Below are 25993 nucleotides of genomic sequence, written 5' to 3' on the forward strand. Positions count from 1 at the left end.
TGCTGGGTGTGGGCGAATCTGCGCCCCGCCACCGGTAAGACTGTTCCGAGATGCCCTCTTTCAGAACTTAAAACTCATAGCTCTGAACGCACCTCGGCTTGGCTCTGGCACCCACAGATATCACCCAAATCATATGCCACACTCACGTATCTTTAGCCTTGCTTCGCTTTCATCAACAAATTGCTTTTCAGTTTTACATATTTTGTTTTCCCACCGAGCTGCCCGCACGGAACCTTTTCGCATAAACACAAATTGCCCCACAGGCGGTCGGTTTTTTTGTGTGTGTGTGTATGTGCTTGGGACCGACATTATAATATAGAGGCTGAAAAGTTTCAAGTGTCTGCAGGCCTGCGGGCCACGACAATAAATACAAAACGCACTTCGCCGTTTTGGCCACAAGTGTTTGACATTGTTGACATGGCCCAAACATGAAGCCCCCTTCCGCCAAATGTTGGCCTTCGATTGATTTCTGGCGTTTAGTGCCGCACAAAAGATTCTTGGAAATATAATAGCTATTTCTGCTACTATGCAATTTCCACTCGTTGTCCATTGTCCTTAAATGTCCTTCGTTCGTGCACCTGTTGCCGTCATTTCGATTTTACCCTCATGCCCATACGCCGTTCGTTTTTATGTTCTGTTCGTGGTGCTTATTTTAATTAAAGTTTAGTTTAAGCCACCTTAATAGCCTTATTTTTAATGGAATTTTAGTTTTCACTTAGACCGACTCTCTTTCTCTGTCCGCTCTTCAGCTATATTCATCCTTTTATACCACACGTTCACGACATTTTCCTAAAAGCAAATGCAACTTTTGTAATTTCATGGTCTATTAAACTCATTACTCCGACAGTTCTGTAAGTTAAATCTAATCGAAAGCAGGAGAGTTCGTTAAATGCAAAATTTACTAATCGCTAAAACCAGCTGACATATGAAATTTGAAATGAGTATTTCTCTCACTTCAGTACATTACATTACGACCGTGTAATGTTTTTTACGATTTTTACCATCTTTCACTGTGAAAATGCACATTCGAAGTGACCACATTGCGCATACGCCACATGGGCGGAGCATGGCAACTCAATTAGATAAAGTTTATAAGAGTATTAGGGTCAAAGTGAGAGCTTTGGCAAAGTTAGCCCACAGACTCTGAATAACCCGATGGAATTTGATTAAATAAAAGGACAAACATATATATTAAATGCCTTATTTTGTGTTTGTGAGACGCTTTAATATCTGTATGCCTTAATGTTCAATGTCTATGCACTATAAATATCAGAAATATGAATGCCCAAAATTAAAAGCACTCTAGCTAATTAACCAAAAGCCAAGCAAATCAACTCTACTTTGTGTTTTTTTGTTTAATGTCTTTTGGCGTGCCGCGGATCATAAGGAGCCGAAAAGCAGCACCCTGAATTTCTCGTCGTTCAAATCAAGCTTCACTTCCAATGTTAATTTCCTGAAGAGAAGGTAAAGACCTTAAAAAAGGAAGTGCCCCTGGCCCCCCGAAAAAGGGGGCGGGGCCCAGTTGAACGAAACTAATTTGAAATTTCATATGTTCGTCTATTTCTCTCTCTATCTCCGTTTCTCCTTCTCCGGCGGTATTTTGTGCCGCCCCATTTATTTGTTTCTCATCCTGCCCCCACTCAATTGCGCTGCACCATTTAACCTGTCTACTTGTCTGGCGGTTGGGCAAACCACCGAACCAATCAATCAACCAAACACCCCGAACCACACAACCACTCGAACAACAACCACACCAACAACCACACCACAACTACTAACAGATTCAGCTCGGGAGACTTGTCTTCCGAGGTAGACGATGTCGATCCGAATAGCCTGCCGCCGGCGGCGCGTCCCATCCAGGATCAGCCGACGAAGCCGCCGGCCGCCGGCGGACCGCCGAGCATGCCGCCACCGCCGGCACCCGGCCAACCGGCCGGAGCTGCTCCAGAGCTGTCGCTGAGCTTTGGCGCCGGCAAGGCGCCCGCGACCTCGGCCCCCGCACCACCCCGTGGTGTCAGTGCGCCGACCAGTCCGGCCAAGTCGCGCGAAAGTCTGCTGCAGCGGGTGCAGAGCTTGACCGGCGCTGCCCGGGATCAGGGAGCCTCCATCTTGGGTATGCTTGGCAGGCAGACTACACTCAGAAAAAAATACAAGCCACTCAGTGTCATGACATCCTTTGACATAACATAAACTTCATAAACAACAAATATGAATATCCTTTTTACTACCAAAACGAATTTAAATTGCTTTTTATTCCTATCCTAATTTTTGGTATAATATCATAGATTAGTTGATCATTTTAGAAAATGTATTTCTATCGTTATTGTTACTTGTTTAATAGGCAATAGAAAACCTTTAGAATCGTTCCCTAAAGCTAACAAAGTTATTATACAAGTTACAAAAGTTTTTTTTGCCAAAACAATCATAACCATTCTTAAACGAAAAATCAATTAAAAACTAGAATACAAAATATAATAATATAGTCACTATTCTGACAAACAAAACTGCATTAATAATTTAAGACATAAGCAAATATCCCAAGAATTATCTATTCAAATAAGGAAGTATAGCCAATAAAAGGGACTCGTAAAGTAATTTTTTTCTGAGTGTAGGGACTGTTAAATGGTCTCTGGGCAAGGAATGACCTCTAACCCAAAACAGGAGCTGCGGTTCAGAGCGCCACACAGCGAGCTCCGGCCTTCACCAAGGACAAGTACTTCACGCTGTTGGTTTTGGATGACCAGAACACGGACTGGTCCAAGTACTTCCGGGGCAGGCGATTGCACGGAGACTTCGACATCCGAGTGGAGCAGGCCGAGTTTAGGGCAAGTACCTCCGCATTTCTCTTCCGTTAATCGGGCTAATTACTGTGTGTCCTCTGCAGGACATTACGGTGGTCTCCAGCGCCGACACTGGACCGGTTGTCACCATGGCTGCCTATCGCAGTGGCACTCGGGTGAGTTATCTAATGCACTCGTAAAAAATATGTAGTTTCATTTTGTAATCTTAGATATTAAGAATTTTTATTCTTTTTTTTTTTTATAATTTAATTTATATTTTTATTTGGTATTACTGTTACCGCTGGGGCAACTTGATCTAGTTACATATGGGAAAAACAAAAACAAAAAGATCACTTGATCACATATACAAGTTTGACAATATCTTACATTTTACTACATTCATATACATTTATGTTATGGCCCTTGAGGGTAAATCGGCTGGGTGGCATCTTTTTAGGCGTCTTCTCGTCGGTTGCGCTGCTAACTGTCTGGCCAATGCGTTAGGATGGTTTCCAAGGCGTTGCACATAGCCGGTTGCCAGGTTTTGTAAAACGTCTCCGACCTTGGGGACCTTCAGGTCCTTCTCGATGTCCCTATTTCGGATGTACCATGGGATCACCTTGTATATTGCAATCTTATTGCGCAGGGTCAGCTTGTTCTGCGATGAGAGCAGCCACTCCATTCTCTTGGCCTTCTGCAGGACAGAATGCTTTACCATTGTGGTGTGTGCTTGGAAGTTGAGCGTCCTGTCAAGTATGACACCCAGGTATTTGTGGGACTCTTTGTGCTCCAGTGTAGAGCCCGACATGGTGATCTCACCGCAGGACTTAGTTCTCGTTGAGAAAGTAACGTTTGCGCACTTACTGCTGTTGACTCCTATGTTCCACAGAATTTTTATTCGATAAGCTTATAGGCCATTACAGGTTTATTACCATAAATTTACTTAATGGTAATGTCTTATCTTAAAGATGACAAAATGAAAAGACAGTACAAATCGGAAATAAACATAAAAAAGCTTATACTGTAAATAACTCAAAGGAGGTATTTTTATAAGAAACTGATTTCGTGAAATCATTTTTCCCAGTGTGCCCACCTGGGTTGTTTGCGCTTAATTAGTGCAAAAGCAGTGGCCAGTAGTCGTAGATCCAGCTTCTCAGTCAGGGATTAGATTGTCTGTCAGTATCCTGCAGAGTAATAGGAGTGTTAAAAGCGACTGTCCCAAGGACGTGGGTGGATGGACTGATGGGTGGGGCTTTATACACTGCCCATGGAACACAAAGGAGCTGGTCGTCTATTGGCAGTCTTTTTCCCTTATCCCGTATTTGCGTAGCACGGAGCTCGCCACTCTGGCGCTCTATTTCCATTTGTTTATTTCAAGTCGTTTTGTGGACTTTACGATGCTGCTGTTTTTGCAATTGCGTGTGTCAGTGGCAATAAAAGACACTTGTAGCTGGGAGGGAATACGAATGCAAACGTCCACTATGACACACTTGTGTCTGCCAGGAAATTAGATGCCAGCTGTATTACGATTGAAGGGTTTTCAAACACAAATAAAGTGTATTTTATATAACTCAAGTGAAATGTGCATTCGTTCTGCTTAAGTTAACCAGCAGTGCTTGGTTTCAATGAACATTTAACTACGTTTGTAAACATATAGGAAAGGAAAGTGGAATTTACTCATATCTTGTAAAAGTATATAAATAGTTTAAATAGGTATTTGAAATGAATAAAACTAGGTACTCACCCCATTCAAGTTTAACGTCCACCATCAAGAACTTTAACTTTTTGAAAAAATTACAGGAAACGCTCCCAAGCGTCACGACCGAAATCATACTCTCAAGACTGCCAGCATTGCCATTTTTTGTTGAACTGGCTCGAAACTCCCAAAAGTATGCTACTAAAAACAAGTGTTAGATGTTTTTGCTACTAGACGCCAGGTGGCGCTGATCGATGATTATTCAATGATAGGCACAGCAAAAATATAATAAATATTTGGGAATAGTAATACTTGGGATAATTAAATATCCATATCAGTTCGAAAAAAAATTAAAAAAAAAGATTTTTATTTTATTATTTTTATGTATTTTTCGTTTTTAAAAATTACAAAATGTATTTCCAGCTTTTGGCATTCTAAAAGCTAAGTAAAGTTTCTCTTTAACATTATTTTCTACATTTTTTTTTTGGAATATCACACCAAAACAGGTGGCACGTTCCTTTCGGCCGGACTTTGTCCTGATTCGCCAACCGCCACGCGACGGATCCAGCGACTTTCGCTCCACGATCTTGGGCTTAAAGTACGGCGGAGTGCCCAGCATCAACTCGCTGCACTCGATCTACCAGTTTCAGGTGAGTTGTGGACATCTTAGTTTCGGGATGCCCACTCAAATGGATTTGTTCTGCTTTTTTTTTTGCTTGTGAAGGACAAACCCTGGGTCTTCTCGCATCTGCTGCAACTGCAGCGGCGCCTCGGACGCGACGGCTTCCCGCTGATTGAACAGACCTTCTTCCCCAATCCACGCGATTTGGTAAGTGTACATGGTATAAACATTAAAAGCTAGACACTAATTAAGTAGCTGCTACAGAGCCGGTTACAAGTTCAAAAGCATCAATTAATCAATAACACATTAGGCATAACGTACGTATTAAAGCTCTGGACAGAGAAAAACGGTAGCATAACAAGGGAGCGGACTGTAGGGATAAAACTGATAGCATTACGGATAGCTCAGGCACTTTTTGTACATCTGCGTGCGTCGCCAGCGGCACCGAGAAATCACTCCATTGTCCGTCTGCCTTGTATGCGGCACGCAGACGCTGTATTCCGTCTCGCATTTTCCATTTGGCGACCACTTGCACTCATCCGCATGAGGGTGGAACCTAAAGCAACTCGTTCCGTAGCAGGGAATTACCTGGCAAAAGTAACAGTAAATTAGGATTTAAATTTGACTAGTTGGGTTAACCCATGACTCACTTCGCAACTGCTACCCTTGGCATAGCCGCCGCTGAAGCCATGGCGCTCCGTGATGGTCATCTTGGTGTACTCCTTGTAGTAGCTGCAAATGTTCAGCATCGGCAGTCTGCCCGCTACGATATAGATCTTGCCGAGTTCCAGCTTGATCCCGCACATGCCATCATCGCGGGGCGTGGCAAGGCGACCATCGCGCAGCATATGACGTGCCTCGGGAGTTGCCTGAAACCCAAAATATTTTTATGAAATAATACAAAAATATTTTCTTTGATTGGATATTATAATTTGAATTTGAAGTTAATTCACGAAATAAGAAGCCTAAGATCCTCTTTTTTCAAGTAATTAATTTAAAAAATAGCCCAATTTCGCTACATTTCTACTTGGTAGAGAGTTAATAACATTCTTGACTTAATGATGAAACTATGAACTTGAACTTGACCTTATAATTTTTATTTTTGAATGTCCAGATGTATATAGTACAGATGTACATTTCTTATTTATTATTATCTCTTTAAAAAACTGAAGAGTACAAGCTATAACTATCGTAACCATAATTACCATGTAAAAGATCTAAGCCTTCGGATGAAGATAACTCAAACCGTGTTTAATAATAATTGAATGTCCTCTAAAACTCAATTACATAGTATTTAAATAGAATATGGCTTTAAGGTGCCAACGACTTAAGAAATAATGCTGCTATTTGCAACAACTCATCGCTGTGCGTGCTTACATACCTTGTAGGTGCGTTTGATATGAACTTTGTAGGTGGTCTTGCCCGGCTCGATGGTGTCTGATTTGCGAAGGACTCGCAGCTGCACAACTGTCAAGGAAGCGTTGGCATTTACTTGAATTGAATTCTCCGGGGATTCAGCTGCAACTTACCATAGTCCGCCCGGGCGTAGTGCTTCTGTGGGTGCATCCGCTCGCAGCTGCAGGCGTCCGCTGGGCGACCGTAAAACGCGAGTACGGCGACTAGGACGAGTGTCATTAAACCCAAATGCTTTCTAAAATCCATGGCTGCGCTGGTTTGCGAACAGATAAAATGGCTTTATGTCGCCGCCTGTGAGTCCCCCAAGATTACTGTAAAGGGAGCGGAAAATGAAGAAAATTGAGATTGCTTTTTACGTTTCGCGGCAATGGTTTAATGGGAAAACGCATATAATGACTGTCGTGCTGAAGGTCACTAAGAGTTTAATTATGTCTATCATACTTATGTCATTCGGCTTATCAATGGAGGCCAGGCAGGCAGGCAGGCATGCATTCAGCCTTCCATCAATCGACCCATCAATCCTCTGCTCAATTATGCATTTAATATATTACACATACGCCCTGTGTGTCAGCAATTAATCGCGCCTTCTGTCACAGGCACGCACGCACAAACTCGGATCATCAAGAGCATTATGGACAAAGCACTCGACTGGCATTCCCATCCATCTTTATTCTTTTTTGATTGGATTGAGCTGAGCCCGAAGCCATATTCTTCTTTCATCAATATTTTATTCCAGACTTACGCAAAGACGTTTCAGCAGTCAATTTAGAATGCATAAATCGCACAAAAGTAGTTCAATTGCCCGGGCCTTTCAATTGAAAATTGTTTATGGGAAATTCATAGAAAACTTGAGACGCACAAATCGAAATCCATTACAAAACCGATGCTATACCGCATATCGATGAGATACCACTACCACACGGTAGATGCACAAACGCATTCACTATATGCCCACATACATATATGTATATTAAAGCGAAAATATTGTATAATATCGAGAGTGGAAAAGGCAGGGCAATCAGCTGCAGCTCCCGATTCAGCGTTGTTGTCGAACCGATCGACGCAGATAGGCAGGTCCCATATAGACAGACCTATGGCCATATGCACGCCAGTCTATCTATCTATCCCGATTTCCCGCTCCTCGCGTTTCCCATTCCCCCCGCTGCATGGAGTCTACGGCCCGGCAATGTGGCAATTAAATTGAAATAAAATTGAATTAAAAGCATTTTGCGGAAAAGCCACTAGAAAACACACGCACTGAGGGAGCGCGGGAAATGGGGAAATGGGGAAAATCGACGGACAGACCTGCATGCGTGAATCGTGCATCGTTGGGTGGTAAATTACCGGGTGGCGGGGTCGCCAGCTATTGATTGAATGCAAGCCAACAGGCAGGAGTAATGCATCAAACTATTTATTAAGTGGCAGGCCAAGTGGCGGCCAGACAAGCAGACGCGCTGGCTAATGGGCTAAACTGGAACACACACTGGCAAAAAGTCAGTCAAATCAGGAGTTGAATGATTTATCTGCCATTATTTTTGATGGCCTTTTTTATAAAAACATGTTTGAGAAAAGTGTAGTGTTTTTTAAAAATCGAAAAAAAAAAAAAAGTAAATTAAGCATTAACAAATTCCACTCAAACTTTCATGGCAAAAAAAAACAATTTTTAAATACTTTTTTTATTTTTTATAATATAATTTAAAATGCTTAATTGCTCATCATTTATTTTAACCTTACTTTTGTGAGTGTATACTTTTAAAGCCACACATTTTATGATTTTAAGCAACATTTCCCTCAAGAGTTTTTTAGTGCTTTCCTCCACACTGAGTCATTTAATAAAATTATTCGAAACTTCATTAATTAAAACATTTTATCTTATTAAAGTGATTCTAGTTAGAAAGTTTTCCCAGAGTACCAAGATATATACATGAATAGAGGGTGGGAGAAATAGTGTCTGTGTCGTAATGTCATGGGAGAATGTTTCGTAGAAGGAAAGCGCCGCATGTCTCTGAATTTTTCTTTTCCTGAGGCTGTGACACTTTGCCCGGCAATTAACGGCGCGGATTTGTTTAACAAACAGGCCGACAACACAGTACTAGCAAGAGTATTGGGGAAAAAAAAACAAAAAACAAACAAACAGCCGGCCAAAAGGCAACAAAAAGTGGCACACACACACTCACCGAAAACGTCATCGACGTTTAGCAGATAAATCAAGTTGAGAGGGCCAATTGGCAGCAAGAAAAGCGTTTTAGAGACGTTGAAAATTCGCACGATTTCATTGGGACTCCTTTCCCTCCCCAAAAGCCATACAGATGTATGTCTCTTTATTTAGATATTCACCCATGTCTGAATGCACAATTAGCGTGGCCATATATCACAGCACGCAGGCATAGTTTAAACTGCAGCAACAGCCTGTCCACGGAGTTTTGGATCGGGGTTTTTTCATTTTTGTTTTTCGTTCGGTCGGAAAATGCTCCCCGTGTTTGTTGACAAGCTCAACACATGTCAATTAAATGTTATATATTATGGCACACGGCGGCCACTCCACACACACCCGAACGTGCCGCATTTGACGTCACTTCACGCCCCTTCTAATTGACACACTTGTTGGCCGCTCTTGTCTGCTATGAAGTTCCTGTGTCGTCAGCATCATTGCTGTTGACATTTGACACTGGTTTCCATTTCGAGAGGCTGCCATCCACTTATGCGGGCTAACCAAACAAAACAAGCAAATTTCAAAAGATATTAACTCAAATATCGGATCGAGTTCAATTGGCATTGATTTCCACTGTGCCCTTAGGGCACTTAAAGAATGCCGGCCACAAAAAAGTGGGCAATTTGTATTGGGGCTCATTAAATATTTTAGTGGAACAGAATTTGTACATAATTAAATTAAAAAGTACTCACACACATATAAGAAATCAAAATGGGTTTCAAAGTGAAAAGTTCTCGAAAAATATTTGTGTTTTATATTGGATATTCTATACTTAAAATCAATTTTCTCCATTTTATTGTACATTGATTACAAAAATATACCAATGCTCCTAATAATACAAATATTTATATTTTGGATCTTATGGAAAACCCATGATAACCGAAACATTATTTTCATAAAAACTAGTTACAAATGTATTATTGCTTTACAATGAGACCCTGACAATATTGATTGCTTAAAATTTGAATAATTGAATTACTGTTACTGCTTCATAAAACCTAAATCAAGCCTAAAAGCATCACCCATTTAGCATTATGCAAATTTTATGATTAACACTTGCCCAGACAGCCAGACAGAAAGCAGAAACCAGAGAGATTTCCCAGGTGAATTCAAAGGGATTGGCTAAGGTCAGACATGAAAAAGAGTAAGCCCAAGAAATAAAAGAAAAAAGTACACAAAAAGGATTTTCTGGCTTGGAAGCTAAAGCACCTAAACGCTTTCGGTTTGGTTCACCTTTTTTCGGGTTGTTGGTCGTCGGGTTAAAAGTGCGCCAAAATGGTGGTAAAATGTGGCCAAAGCCACATAATTAATGCGATTTTGGTGGCTGTTTGGTGCTTTCAGGAAAAATGGCAAATCGGGGATGGCCAGTGCTAGTAATCCGTTGAGAGGTTTGGTTTATGAGCACTTAATTGGGGCCATTAATAGAGCGTAATGTGTGTGTGGACCCACAAAAGTTTTGACAGCCCGATGCACTCCACATAACAAAAGGCTAAATGCATGGACATAAAAACCTATTTATAACTTTCGGATCTTTCGCCTATATTGCACCGCTCTCCCATTTACGATGCTTGATTTTTGTGTCTAATTGGATCTCATCAGATCGTTTTTCCATGGATCTAGAGAGTGATTTATGGTCTTGTTTTGCTTTATATAGTAAGGGATAAAGTGCAATATGCGTACCTAGTTAGCGTATTATTCTTATTCTTATTCAGCTCATAACTAATTACACAGTTGTAGATAACGAAGTGGTAGCTAACAGCTACTGTAAAATCTTATGCAAATTGTTCGTGTTTCTTTAAAAAACCAAAAAATATAAATTTCAGTTACTGAGTAACCGAAATTCGGGTCGACTGACATCGTTCTTGCTCGTTTTTTTTCAGCGGTCATTTACTTTTCAATATTGCTTTTTGTGGCAATTCGTTTATGTTTGTTTGTTATTGCTGATTGACTTTCTAAACAGTCGGGAATGGGTTCGCTTTGGGATCAAACTGCGCATTCCGATATTGGAATTTAATTTTACAGTATTCGCACAGCATTACAACGAGATGATGTCACTTTCTTGGGAAGATGAGGAGAACAACTTATCAGCAAGCCCTGAGACAAGATATATGTTATTTTAACTAGACCAAACAAATGTTTGCCAAAGTTACTGGGGCACAAACAACATCCATGAGCTTTGACTTTTATGGCACTTTTTGCAATCTCTGCCCAGTTCGATATTGGCATTCCATGTTTGCAGTATTGTCAATCATTACAACTAGATGATGTTACTTTCTTGGGAAAACTGAGAGAAAATCTTATCAGCAAAGCCTCAGAACACAAGATATATTATAACTAGACTAAAAAAATGCCACTGGGACACAAACACAAACATTAAACCAATAGCTTTGACTTTTCCGGCAGCTTTCTGCAATCTCTGCATTTCTGCCAATTTTCATAACGATGCTGGAAAACTTTCTTTGGCCAGCGGCATTCAGTTGAATACATTTTCCTTTGTCGGCAGCCTTTGCAACAATGGGGGAAAATTAAAGGAGAAATATCAAAGTCACGATCGGGCACTGGGCAATGCCATAATCAGCATGATCAATGCGGCCCAAACAAAGAGGCCAGGCCGCAGTGTTTTTTGATTAATGCCGCAGCTTGATCCCTGACCCGCAATGTTTGCTGTGCGGCGGGATTGGCAAGACCCAGAGATGGAGATCGAGCTATTGGCATTTACATGCACTCAGCGACACCTGACAAAGCCACTGGCATATACATAATTAAGCCCCGGAATCCGAGCTGATAAGAACCACTCCGTGGGGCTGCTAATTGAATCGCCAGCTGCCAAGAACTGATGAGATGCAATGGCTCCGCGGTTGACAGCTCTATTCAGGTGTGACGAAACGCCGTCTGGCAGACTAAGGCAACTATGCTCGGAATGTTTATTGCCTTGCGCCTCATTAACCCATGCACAACTGTGCCAGCGATTCTGACATCATTGCGCCGAAAATAAGTCTTACGCAGCTCTCATCATTTGGCCACTCGATGCAGTAGTCTTCGGGTCGAGGTCTTCGTCCCGCCTGTGAAAATAAACAAAAATTGCAAGCCCAAATTCGTCACGTTCTTTGCGAATTCATGTTAAGCCTCAAAATTAAAAAGCGAAACAGTAACGGCTCATCTTATAACACCAATTGTCTGGCGGCAAGGCGTCAACGTCGGCGTCTTAACAAAATAAACAAACATTTTACCCAGGATGCGTAACGAAAATTCAATTAAAAATGCTAATTCGCCGACGGGGGTAAACAAAAGTCCTACAAAACTGGAGAGCCCAAAGGTCTGGGGCTCGTCGAACAGTCGGTCGGGACTCACATTGCATTGGCATGGCCATAAAAATATAAATCTTTAATGAGCAAAACCCAAAGCATGTGCATATATAGAGTCGCAAAATAAACATATGTATGTTTGCAAATAAAATTGTTGTGGGGATTGCAATACAATGGAGTTCAGTGTGTGGGCTTGCATTTCGTTATCAAATTGCTAAATTTGCATAAAAATCAATAAACTGTACAAATACCCCAGCTGGCAGTTCAATTAAATATTAAAGCGATTTTCTGTGACAATACCGAATCGCCTTTCGTCAAGTTGGGTGATTTATTTCAGCATAACAAGCTCGATTCATGCCGGGTGACAGATCTTGTTAAAGACATTAAGAAAAGGACCAGAAAAGCAGCAGGCAATCTGACAAATTGACGGCCTCTGGCCCACACACACAAATGGAGGGACACTGGGGCCAAAAAGAAATCATTGTCAATAAATTGCCGCCTGACTTGTGAAATTTACGCAATAAACACGAAAGAAATGTTATTAATGGAAAGGAATACCAAATGCTCTTTGTCGCGGTGTCGCTGGCTTTAGCATTTCTTCTTAATTGTACAATAATATTTAATTGCAAGATTTGCACAAGAAAATTATTAATGGTCCCGGGATGAGCCGAATGTGGGTGTGTGTTGGCCGAAAAAGCCAGGCAAGTGTGATGGCATAAACAATCGCAATCCAATGTATCTGTATCGGCAGCCTTATATGGCGAAATGTCTGCCAGACTTTTTTGGGGCCTTAAAAGCCTGCGCCAAATAAGGGGAATTGAATGATGTGCGAGGGAAAAGTCACAATCGTCGGTTATGACAATTTTATTTGCTTGGCTTTGTGGCTTTTATTGCTGGCTGGTTGGGTTAAATGCGAAATCTAAGCAGAGCAGCCACCGCATTGATCGAATTCGCATTCTCGAAATTGCTGAAATAGGTAACCCAAGAATTAAAAATTCAACATATCGATTTCAATACGTGTAATTTTCTAAACTATTTATACGAGGGGTATTTATAACCGCGTATAGGGTGTTATTATTTCAGGTAATGCCCACCTTGCAGAAATATATGCATAGTATAAGAAATTCTTGACAAATAGTCTGTGACTAAGGAAACTATTGTCGATAGATAAAAAGAAATTACATTTTGTTCACTTTTCAAGAAATATGCTAAATATTTAATGGAAAATAATGAATAAGATATTATTAGGGCCAGAATTTTCTTGTATATTCACAGCAAAGGCAAGTTTTGAATATTAAAGTAAATTTCAAAGCAAATTATTTTGTATAATTTTTAAAAACTTTTTTTCTGTGTACTCTACTAACCGGGTTCTCTCATCATCAATAAGCTGTTGCGGTTAAGTTTTTTTTTTCCATATGGCAGTATGTGCAATAAGAAAGCAAACAATGAGTTCAATACAGAAATTAGCTCACTTTAAAAATTAAGTTTTACTCCTATAACAATACCACATTTTGATTTGCCAGGTGAAAATAAATGTCAGCATAGCAATTGGCCGAACATTTCCCAGAAAAGCAAAAAAGCCAAAAAGCCAATACAACTGCAAACTCATTTAAATGGCGTACAAACAACGAAAAGTCAACAGTAAAGCCAAAGTCAAATGAAGGAAAAATTATGAATATCCATGCGAAACAATGTGAGGTGTCGTGTCAAGAGAACACAATGCAAAAGAAAGGGGAATGGAAAAGCACTTCAAATATGCATTTCCACGCATTTCCCTCGGGCAGCTTGTTTCCCCTCGAGATTCGCTTGTAAATTTGATGGGTTTATGTGGTAGCAGTCGAATCATTTAATGTGTTTTCATATTTTTAGACATTAAATGGCCAATGCCAAAACACACATGACGTATGCGTGATATGGAAATACCTATAGCACAATCACACATACAAACACGCATTACTTTCCTTGACATCCAACAAATTTGTTACTTATACATCATTGATATGGCTGGGCTTTACGATCAGACGACATTGCACAACGAACGACTTGTATATTTTTTAATAGCTGCAGTTTGTTTACAAATTGGCGACATTAAAAACTATTAAGACAAATCGAAAGGCCAGAAGAATACTCGGGCTGCCCCAAAAGACGAAGGGAGGAAGGAAAATAAAAACAAATTATAAATAAACGCAAATAAATAGAGAGATCTGCAGAAGTGTGCGTGCGTGTTTGGATTGGAAAACTGTGTCGCTGTGTCAACGTCGCCACATTTCCCAGCGCGCGTTTTAAATAGCCCAAAAAAAACGCGTCTGTGTCGCGCGTTTTGCATACCTTCAATTTGAATCTTTTAAATGCCAAACAACTCCTCAACTAAAATAAAGTTAAATAAACATAGCTCTGTGTTTTAGCCTTTGAGCAGAAACATGAGTTTAGGCCTTTGACCACAACAAAATGTTTGCACAAAAATGGGAAAAACTGCAGAGTGCCGTTTTAATTTAATTAAAATCTTTTAAAACCAAAATAAACGTACACAAAAACCTATCTGTATTTTTGGCTCTGAGATAAATCTTGCTTGTATGAGAAATTGGCATTTTAGGCGACTGCGAAAATGTATGAATCATTTGAATATCCCCTAAAACTACAGAATAGCTAAATATTTATTTTATCTGAAGAATTTACAATTATGGCCATGGAGTGACGCAAAAAAATTAAAGATTAAATGCTTGTGTTCAAGTCTTCTAAAACTGAATTAAAACCAAACTAGAAACCTATTTTCAAAATTGTTAAATTCTGGCTGTTTAACACTTGACACAATGCGGAAATTAATGAAATCAATTAACATTTCAAGTCAAGTCATCTAAAAGTAAAAAAAAAAAGGAAAACCAACCTTAAATATTTTTACCTTAGAGCAGCAACCTATAATGGGGATACACTTGCACTTTTGGCGTTTGAACACTTGAACCCAATGGCACAAAAATGGGGAAAAGCTGAGGACTGTATTTTCACCGGCACTCGCACTCGACTCGACTCGACTCAACTACACTTGATACTATATTCTGCCGATCTCGCGATTTCTCCGTCGCCGATTTTGTGGCGTTCTAGCTCGCTGCGCTTGCGGTTCTGCACTGAATCGTCTCAACCGATTCGTCTGTTTTCTTAACCGAACGAAGCCCCAAACCCGAATACCCAGCAAATCTCACTCAAGTTGTTCGGGTAGTGAGAGATCGTATCGGTTCGGATCGGTATGGATCGGCTGAGTCTATATAGTTTGAGTGTTTCTCGCGGCAGTCGGCCGATCAAAAGCACCATAAATTCCCCGTAAACGAGTGGAAAGTGAGTGGAGGAGAGTCGATTGCATTTTTCGTTGCATTATTTTACCTTGGCAGCTTTATTAATTGCGTGCAGGGGCCTGGTTTATGCTCTCGGCCATTGGCAGCATACAATATGCTCATAGATACTTGGCGCCACTTTCAGTAGAAAAAGAGATGCGGCTCCGCATGAAACCGCAGAAAATAGCGCATCTGTCAGGCCGCAAATCAACTAATAATTTAGCCATGTAAAGTCGCCAGCGATACGACTTCCACTTCCTATGCCCATGTGGCGCACACACGTGCTGCTGCTCTGGTCATGCTTCATACTTCATGCTCCACCTACAGCACGTTGCCATAATCTGCATTCCCGACCCGCTAACGCCACCGCAACAAAGATCCACACAGAGAGAAAAAGTCACATAGGAATTTAAATATTAATTAATTATTAAATACAATAATTTACTTACATATTAAAAAATGCATATATATTTATGATAAGGCTATAAATTTCTTAACTTTATTATCATTAATTCTCTAAAATGTAGTATTTTAAAACATTGGATTTGTGTGTATACCAATTATATAGTTTGTTCCTGCTTGTTTTGATTTACGAATAATTTAATCGAATTTGATTTGCACAAATGTATTCTATTAATAAGCGTATTTTTATGACCTTTCAAAGATGTAAAAATATTGGCAAAAATATTGCTAATTTACATGGAAAATTGATTCAAGTGAAACGTTTAAAAGTGAAACCCGGAAGGCCAAGTTTAGTAATTGCATAGCCCTATCTTAATATGATTACAGTAGCTTTGCAAACGCAATGAGGCCTATACTTATAGGTTTTTTTTGTGGTACACTCGTATATCGCTCAACCAAACAAATAATACCCCTTCCCGCTTCAGGGCATTACAGTGCGTATGCGTCACAGTGCATATTTTAAGTTCGCTGATATAACTGAAGAGCAGGCCTCTAGACCGTGAGCAGTCAAGCGGAATCCGTAGCAGCTTCCAAGAATGCTTGCTATGTGGGGGTGTGACGTCTCATTCTCATTCTCCGTCCAGAGTCTTCTATAGTATCCACAACCAATCCCACATCCATCGCAAATATTCATTGAGAGATTTCTCGCACTCTGTTTGGCTTTTCTGTCAGCGCGATTGTCTCTCATCGATGGCAAATTGCGACAATTCTTCGGACTTCGTCATTGTTATTATGGTTTTCCTTTATGTTTTATTTCGATTTACGAGAATTTACCCGCTGCCGATACACCGAATTAAGCCCATGTGTTTACATGTGATTTATCAACTGTTTAAATACGGCTCTGGGAGAGATGATTAACAAGGGTAATCGGCTGTTGATTTTGCATATTTAAATGTAATAACCATGAGCAATGCTGTACAATTAATAAAATACGAATTAGTCAAATGTTTGAGGGCAGGGTTTGTAGCTTATCCATATTTAATAGCGATTTGCATACCATTAATAACTGGCTGACTAACGATGGAGGATTCTGGGAAATGGGCAGGCAAATCAAAGAAAATTTCCATGGTCAGATTCGTAATCGGAATTTGGCACTTATCCAATGGATTAATAAGCGGCCTTTTGCTAGTTGTTTTTTCTTTATTTCCGCAGCAAATAAAATAGCAAAGCCTAAAAGGCCGAGTGCCATCGTTGGCGTACTGTAATTTATAGAATTCCCATCAGACAGCGAAATACAGATTGTGATTGCTTCGATATCTTTATTCTCCACTCGGAAAGAAATAGTTGTTTAAAATATTTAAAACCAATTATATACATACTATATATTTTACTTAAGTAAAGATCCCTTTATTTATTAGCCAATTTAGAATCAATTTTCTAAGAGTCTCTACAAGCAGAAAAACATTGAAATTCCTATTAAGTCGAGAATGATAATCTACAACTGAATATATATACATATGAAACTAAGAGTCATTTTTATATGTGAATTGATAATAATAGAATATTATTTCATAAACTTTTGTAAAATATATTCTTATATTTTTGTGTATATTAATATTATTAGCAAGCCCTCTGAAATCATTTTCTACGCCTGGTTTTACTTTTGTAAGATCAGGGAAAATTCCATCTGTATATTGTGCTATAATGCAAGTTACACACTACATAATTATTAAAGCTATATTCAGCCATATTACATATGCATTTTCCCATTTTTCCCAAAAGTTAGTAATGTATTTTCCTCTGTGCACTTGCAGTTCCAATTCACCAAGTTCCCCAGCGTGCTGAAGGCTGGACATTGCCACGGCGGTGTGGCCACCGCTCGCCTGGAGAACCAGAGCGCCCTGCAAGATGCCGCCGGATTGGTGAGCGGTGCCGGCAACGACTCGCATTGTTATTGCACCATCGAGCCCTATATTGATGCCAAGTTCAGCGTGCACATCCAGAAGATTGGCAACAACTACAAGGCGTTTATGTAAGTGACCGCAAATGCGAACCGCAGACGGCTGAAAAGCCTCAATGCGGATGGGTCGAGTGGCCTGACCTTGGTGGCGACTGCAACTGTCAGCAGACGCAGACAAAAGCGACCGCTTTTGCAATTGGCAATGGCAATGGCAATGGCTATGCCTATGGCAATTATCCTACCAAGTGCAGCGGCATGGGTTCATTGTTTGCCGGCCAAAATGCGGTGACGGGTTCAAAGATCTCTCGCCCCTCAATCCATGTGTGGCTTCACATTATCTACGCTTTTTTCGCCGCTTAATTTATTATGCCATGCTCACTCGCTTTCGCTCTTTAACAGGCGCAAATCCATCACCGGCAATTGGAAGACCAATCAAGGCTCGGCCATGCTGGAGCAAATCACTTTAACCGAGAAGTACAAAACCTGGGTGGATGAGGTAAGTCATCGAATCGAAACCATGAGACACTAAATCAAATTGGTGATTAATGTCAGGCCTCTTAGCAGACTTGAGTGTACACTATAAACACAATACAATACTTGTCCTTAATGGATCTTCTTGTTTTTCTACTATACAAACTTTATTAGGCTAATATATGTGGTTACCTTTAAAACATATTGTTTTTATTTGAACCAATTTAATTAAAAAAATGAGCTGATTATATAACTTTTAATAGAGAAAAAAAGAAGATGAATATCTGTAGCCAGCAAAAAAAAGACCCATTTAAAAAATGTCTTGTTAGTCATTTATAAAATTTATTTTTAGATCCCAAACAATCGCCATGTAAGGGCATTTCATGGCAGATTTCCATTCCAGCTCCTTCACATGGCCCCAAGCTCGCTGACTTTACTGTTAGTGCCTCGAATTCTGAGTCGAGACATGGAAATCTGGTCCCAAACTGCTTAGCTTGGCTTAGCCCAGTTGAGTTCAGTTCGCATTTATCAAATTTGGCCAATCAATATGGCTAAGGAAAATCGCTTTAAGTTATTTGCGGCGTTTTGGGTGAACAAATTTGATTTCGGCTGCTTTCCGATTCTCCCTGAGGGGGTGGCATGCACACATGGACCAGGCACCAGAAATCATATTCGATTGACGTCAGACGACGGCCGAGTTTGCAATGCCCTCGGGCGGCGGCACTACTTTAATTAGAGCTCATGAATATGCAAATCGCAAAACAGTTAAACGGATTTAGCCGCCAATGAGCGATGAGGTAACGGGAGTTTGTGGCATTCAAACCATTTTCAGACAGGCGCCTTATAATTCAAGATGATATTTGGCTACATGGGAAACCCATCAGATTTGGCATTCTATCAATGCGAATGTTCCGTATCTTGCTCAACTCGATTTCCTTTGACTCGCGACTGACTCACCCAATGGCACTGCATATGTGCATTAATTAATTGCCTTTTACTGACGCATATATTCCGCGTTCAAGTGCCATTCATTAGATAAGGCGGCAGCAGTTTTCAGTTACATGCCGAGAAAAATATTCGGAAATTAAGATATATTTGAGGAAGCCACTGTGAGAAAATTTAGGTAAATTTTCGATTTTTTTAAATAAAATTAAACTACTAAGTTTACTTGTAGACACCTTTTTATAATGTACTTGTCGTTTGTTTTATTGACACATAAAATAGGCATTGCCAAACTGCAGTACTTTATAAAGTACTGTATTATAAATATTTGGAACATGGCAAATATTCGGGAAGCCACTTCAAATCCACTTTAATAGTTAGAATAATATATAAAAACTTGAAGTTTGAAAATCGCGTTGTTACCATATGACCCACACAACTTACTTCAGACTTTTAGGAGCATACCGTATTAAAAATCTGTTAATGTTTTAACATTTATATGTTTGTGTTTAAATAGTTTTCCCCAAGTGCAATTAAGTGGGTGGGCCTTTTGACGACGTCAGCGCGTTTCTGGGCAAGTCGGAATCAGCATCAGCATTAGCGTTAGCTTTAATCAAAACAAACTGTGTAATTAAAACCGGCACTGGAAACCGGCGGAAGCCCACACATAAATGTTTGAGCCGACTCTTGTCTGACTGCGCTTTCAATCGAAAACACATTTTAGGGTCATGACTCAATCGCAATTCTAATCGCAATGCCGCGCGTATCACTTTCAGATATCGGAGCTATTTGGCGGCATGGAAGTGTGTGGAGTGTCCGTGGTGGTGGCCAAAGATGGACGCGAGTACATCATCAGCGCCTGCGACAGCACATTCGCCCTCATTGGAGACACCCAGGAGGAGGACCGCCGGCAGATCGCCGATCTGGTATCTGGACGCATGCAGGTTGGTTTTTAATTTTATGATGTCATCTAACTTCCCATTAACATCATTGTTTCAGTTTCATTAAAAACCACCATCATTTTGTTGAATAAAAAGTTTATATATGCTAATCAAAATAGCGCTGTGATATTTCATGGTAAATCAGCAGATTTAATTCTCCTACATTCCATTTCATTAAGAAACAAAATTTATTATTTATTTATCTTCTTTTTGGGTAATGTTTGGTATTGTTCCGACGTATATGTATAGTATCTGCAACAGAACGAAAACTTTTGAAAAATCCCAAAACTTTATTACTAAGGGACTATTTTGCGTAGAAACGAAGAAATGGACGGCCAGATGGTCAGGGTTCGATCGACTCTCTTGGTGATGTCAAGTTAAAATGAGTCAAAAAATTAGAAATTATAATATCGTCTGGAAGGGTAAAAACAAATTTAAAATGAACGGATTTCCTATGAAACTTAGAAATGGTAAATGCTGATTATGTGCAAATATAAGTATATATAAATATGTTTTACAAAACATGCGTCAACGAACAAACAATTTAATTCATAATTTATTAATGTAAATGATTAACTTTTGTATTATACTTAATGACGCCTGCTTCCTTTCAGAATGTGTGCCGTCCGAGCATGGCGCAGACGGGACCCGGCAAGTTGCCCTCCCGCTCCTCGGTCTCCTCGCGGGCCGAGAGTCCCACGGACGAGGGCATGGCCCCCACACCGCCGCTCCCGGCTGGACCACGCCCGGCCCCCATGGGCGGACCACCGCCCATTCCGGAGCGCACCTCGCCGGCGGTGGGCTCCATTGGGCGGCTGAGCAGCCGCAGCAGCATCTCGGAGCTGCCGGAGGAGCCTTCCTCCTCGGGGCCCAGCACAGTGGGCGGCGTGCGTCGCGACTCGCAGTCGTCGCAGGCCTCGACCATCTCCTCCTCGGTGTCGCGGGTGGGCCAGAGGCCGCCGCCGCAGACCCAAAGCTCCGTGGTGGAGGACGCCGAGGACACCATGAAGAACCTGAGGAAGACCTTTGCGGGGATCTTTGGTGACATGTAGGAAATCGCTAACAAGAAGCGCGGCAGAACGGCCAGCGAGACGAGCGGCGGCAGCGGGCCGGGCAGTGTGCCCAGCAGCGCGGGACCGGGGAGCGGATTCAGTGGCTCCTTCCTCGGCAAGCAGTTCTCGTTCGCCGGCAAGGGCGAAGGTTCGGGCGCGGGCGTGGGCGTGATCTCCACACAGCCCACACAGCGTCCCAGCGAAGAGCCCCCAGCGGTGCCAGCGACGGCGGCCAGCTCAGCCGCCCGGCCGGACAGCAGCGTTTCGATTAGCGGTACAACAAATACGGATACGGATAGAGCGACCGCCGGCTACCAGCCGGTGACCAACTACGAGCAACAGGAACGGGTCAATCCCTTCGACAAGGAGCCCAACAAGTCGGGCAGTGCGGCCAGCATACACACCACCTCGTCATCATCGATGTCATCCTCGTCGATCTCGTCGCGCATCAATCGCAATGGCAACGCCATCAAATCCCCGCCCCCGCCGGCGGGTCCACCGCCACCACCGCCCACCAATGTCTCGTCGGCGGCGGTGGGCAGCAATGCCAACAGTTCCAGTGGCTACAGGAACAGTTTCAGCAGCTCCCTGAGCAAGGACAAGACCAGCTATGGCAACTATGGCAGCACCACTTCGGTGGAGACCATCACGCGCATGGATACGAACACCACGAACACGGGGGCCACGGCCACGGAGGCTGGAGAGGCTAGTGGTGTCACGGCCATCACCAACATCAGCAGCAGCAGTGCGGTGGTGGGAGCAGGGGACATTGCTCCCGCTACGGGAACCATCACCACCTCGGTGACCACCAACGACTGGAGGTCGGCCATTGGCATGCGATCGGCCAGTGTGTATAGTGCACCGGCTGCGGTGACCACTGTGCTGCCGGGTGACACCTCCGGCTATGATTCCAACTCGATTGGCTCGCAGGGCGAGGTCCTCAACAATCCCAGCGATCTGCCCTCGTACACCCGACCCTCGTACTCGCGATCCGAGAGCAATGGTAATTATCTAGCCGTGGGCGTACTGCTGGTCAGCCTAACCCTGCGCAAGACCTAGAGCTCGACTCATCCTTATGAATATATATACAAGTATATATATAAATCATGCCATTTAATCTCATTATCGTACTAATCAGCTACACCCCATATATATATAGAGACCAACTAAATGTAATCGATTAACCCCTAGCCAAGTAGGCAGCCGTGTCAAAGTGTTAGCCAAACGAGAAAAGTAGGAGTTGTGTCCTTTAGCCTAACTGTTTTTGATTTTCCTAGCCAAGCTCAGTGAGTAAGCCAAATATTACGTATACGACTTGTGGGCCGCCCAAGTGTTTGTAAGTCTCTCTCTCGCTCAGCGATGTTAAACATGCTTGCCTGCACACACACACACACAGACACAGCCACAACACAGAAGACAAACAACAGGAACCACCGAACAGTACACACTCGCTAGAGTGCACCGCAAACCTGAGTTCAGTTCTCGCTTTTTGGGCACGCATCGAGAAACAAGAGATACCCCAGATACAATCCAGATACAAACCAGAAAAAATAAACCCAAGACACCACAAGAGTAATCAAAGCTTTTAGAAAATACAAAATTCGTTGGTAATATTAATGCAACCCTTTTTAGTTTTAGAGTGTGTGTGTGTGCGTATTGCAGTAAATGCAGAGTTATCAAAAGATGAGCCATAGAAAAACTGTTATCAACTAGTCCGAAAGTCGCTTAAGAATCAGAAGTATTCAAAAGTTTCATTGTCATTCACTCACATATTGATAATGCTTATTTTGGTAACGCTCATTTTGCTCATCCTCCTCATCACCAAAAGTCAAGAATCAAATATACAAGAGGCGATCGATTATATGGTCATAAATCCGTAATAATTAATAATAATAAAGTTCGACATAAATATTTGTTCATCATAAAATTGTATAAGCTGAAATTTAAAATGGATTGAAATTATATTTGTTTGAAATTTTAAGTTCCTTAAGTTTTTTGCAATTTACCAATATATATGGCAATATATTTTATATTGTGTATTTAAAAATATTTAGTTGTTTAATAAGTGATAATTGATTTAGCTTACTTTTTCGATCGCCTCTTGTATAGATAGAAGTAAATCTCGATTGGCTCACGTAGTGCTAACGATAAGTGCTAAGAACTGCACCCACGCCAAATTGATGTGCACTTGTCGCCCAACTCAGATTTTAGTCATTAATTTATGCTCCCAATTCTTGCAGCCTCCAAGCACTCAGACCTGGATGTCATTTTCGGAGACACCAAGACCACTCCGGCCTCCTATGGAAATGGGAAGTACACCCGGGCTGCAGGATCCATCTCGGATGCTGACATGATTTTCGGAGGACCACCCTCGAACTACAAGAGCGATCGGTTTGGGGCCGCCAAGAGCATGAGCATGAGCTCCAGCGGAATGGGATCGGGAAACGGAACCGGATCGGGCAGCTATAAGATCTACGAGGGTATCCAGAATGCGGCATTCAGCGACTTCAGCGATTCGGGCAGCATAAGCAGCATTGGATCGCACACTAAACGCTGGAGTGCCAGTAAGGAGGACGACGAAGAACTGGACTTGAAGTGAATCCAGAAGAAATTCCAACCTAAAACTATCACCCATATTCATTCACAAACACACTAAGACAAGCAAACTATGGAAATCTATCTATTTTCTGCCTCTGAAGTTTCCTGGTTTCATGGGAAAAAACACTAAGCATATACTCACACACATAATCATTGGGTTACTATCGTTTCAACTATCAACTATCTTGATCGAAATACATTCCTTTCATTCGCCATTAAACATAATGAAGAAGAAGAAGCAGCAGAAAATGCTATGTAGACACTGTAGAACACTACTAAAACATAATTATAACCACCAATGCAACAACAATAATGCAAAACCCATTAGATATGTGCAATGAAATGTCGCCGATGACTTGACTGGTTTTGCAGCATGATAAATCGTTAGGAAGAAGGAACCTACATAATTACCATACCTAAAAACATTTTGAAGCATTTTCCAAAGTAAAAAATTATATATTAAATATATTATTGAGACAAATATTGAATTATATACCGACATATTAAACCAATTGGGAGTTGAGGACAAAAAAAAAGTATTCGCAAGCGTATATTCATGTTAACCTGCTAATGAATCAATGGGAAATTTTTAAATAAATCGAATATTAATGAATCTGTTATATACCAACATGAGACACATATGAAGTCCTAAAAACTATATAAAATAAAAGACAATATGCGCAAAGTATAATAAACAACCAAACGTTTAATACTAATATATACGCGATCTAATTATAATGGATAAATCGGTTAACGAACTATATGTATTTGGAAATTACTATGAGCAAATGTTACATACAAAACACAAAAGTACACAAGAACAGAAGCTACTCACACACAAAGTAAATGTTTATTACCACAAATATTATGATTATTATTATGATGTATTAGCAGTTAATGTTTACAAACCAAAAAAAGCCATGCCGGCTTTGGAAGATATGAAAAGATTGGAAGTACCAAGCACGACAAGCAATGTTAATCTAGGCTGAACCAACTGGACAACAATAACGAACCAAACATATTCGAAAATCTAGCGATCCCATGCGATCCACATAAATTTACACGGTTTAGTCGGTACACAAAGGTCAAGGAATGAACAGACAGAGGCAATGATATTGTGGAATATTTAGATAATATACGAAAATAAATATTTATAAATGTTGCAAGCGACAACAACGAAGTCATATTATGCATTCAAAATATAAACAATAGCTTCAATTTGTTAGGACTATTATTTAGCAACAAATGTTTGATACATGTTTTTTGTTACGCACATGTTTAAGCATTATTTAGAGCAATAGACAATTTTACATATGTTATATTTGAAATAATAGTTACGCGTTTGACTTGAAATCATTTCAATTGGGTTGTAAACTTTTCTCTTTTATCAACTCATTGCATTAGAGAATTTTAAATACTGTTATACGCAGAGGAATGTAACAGAAGAAAACTTGAAACTTGTTAATTTATCAACTCTCTTCGATTTTAGTAGAATCTACATTTGGGAATGCTACAAATATTTTAATCTAAACAAATTTACAACTATACAAGAATATTGAATAACTATTGTTTTTGGTTAGGGCCAACGCCTAGTTACTTCATCTATATCATCCTATCATCTATATACAAATATATATAAAATATGTATGTAATTATAAGTGAATCTTTGGCTACAAGTACTTTTTCGTAATCGTAAACATCATCATTTTAATCGAACTGGCACATATTCACGAAATGTTTTATAAACATATATTTATAACGACAAATGTAGAACAGAAAGTACATAAATACAGGCATCGCTCGAGGAATTCGACGACCATATATCATGGCACTAGACCCACAACTCACTCACACCATAAAAATATCGTACATCAAATGAACAGAAAGTGCTGAAAACATAAATTGAAATTCAAACGAAATACTCAAGCATAAAGCATATAACTTACACGACTTCTAATCTGTTGCAAAATATACCAAATAAATACTCGTATTATTGTGAAAGTATAGCAAGAAATATGTACTTATATGTTGTCTGTAATTGATTCACCTTTCCTCTAAAAAAAAATCCCCCATTTCCCCCAAAAAAAAACGAAAGAAGCCGGGGGTTACACCCACTCATTCGGTACCCACAAATTTACTGCAAATCTATATATATACTACAAATTATTCCAATGAACAGCGGCAACTGCAATGGCTAAGAAAAACAAAAACAAAAACCAAAGTAACAATAAATGAGTTGATGATTGATACAAAAGCAAAGACACAAATTG

At 40.7% G+C, this 25993-nt stretch overlaps 2 protein-coding genes across 3 annotated transcripts; one reads left to right on the forward strand and one right to left on the reverse strand.

Annotated features, from left to right (window-relative positions):
* LOC108048090 (synapsin) lies at positions 1-25982 on the forward strand. The gene is given in 12 exon segments (XM_044459020.1): positions 1-34; positions 1388-1464; positions 1782-2113; positions 2662-2825; positions 2885-2956; positions 4983-5126; positions 5201-5305; positions 17574-17791; positions 18119-18215; positions 19909-20076; positions 20688-22128; positions 23366-25982. Coding segments are annotated over 10 exon segments (2979 nt in total). The 5' UTR covers positions 1-34; positions 1388-1464; positions 1782-1902; the 3' UTR covers positions 23725-25982.
* LOC108052025 (tissue inhibitor of metalloproteinase) lies at positions 5335-15149 on the reverse strand. 2 transcript variants are annotated; one of them, XM_044459022.1, is made up of 5 exons: positions 14931-15149; positions 6628-6825; positions 6480-6565; positions 5749-5967; positions 5335-5686 (listed from the first exon to the last, which is right to left on the reverse strand). In XM_044459022.1, the coding sequence occupies exons 2-5, from the start codon at positions 6758-6760 to the stop codon at positions 5492-5494; spliced, it is 633 nt and encodes a 210-aa protein (XP_044314957.1). In that variant the 5' UTR covers positions 6761-6825; positions 14931-15149; the 3' UTR covers positions 5335-5491. The 2 variants fall into 2 exon arrangements, with proteins under 2 accessions (XP_044314957.1, XP_044314956.1); XM_044459021.1 differs by having other exon boundaries at positions 14916-15149.
* Positions 25983-25993: the final 11 nt, after the last annotated feature.

Source organism: Drosophila rhopaloa, unplaced genomic scaffold, assembly GCF_018152115.1.
Source record: "Drosophila rhopaloa isolate 14029-0021.01 unplaced genomic scaffold, ASM1815211v1 contig_178, whole genome shotgun sequence".
NCBI lineage: Eukaryota > Metazoa > Arthropoda > Insecta > Diptera > Drosophilidae > Drosophila > Drosophila rhopaloa.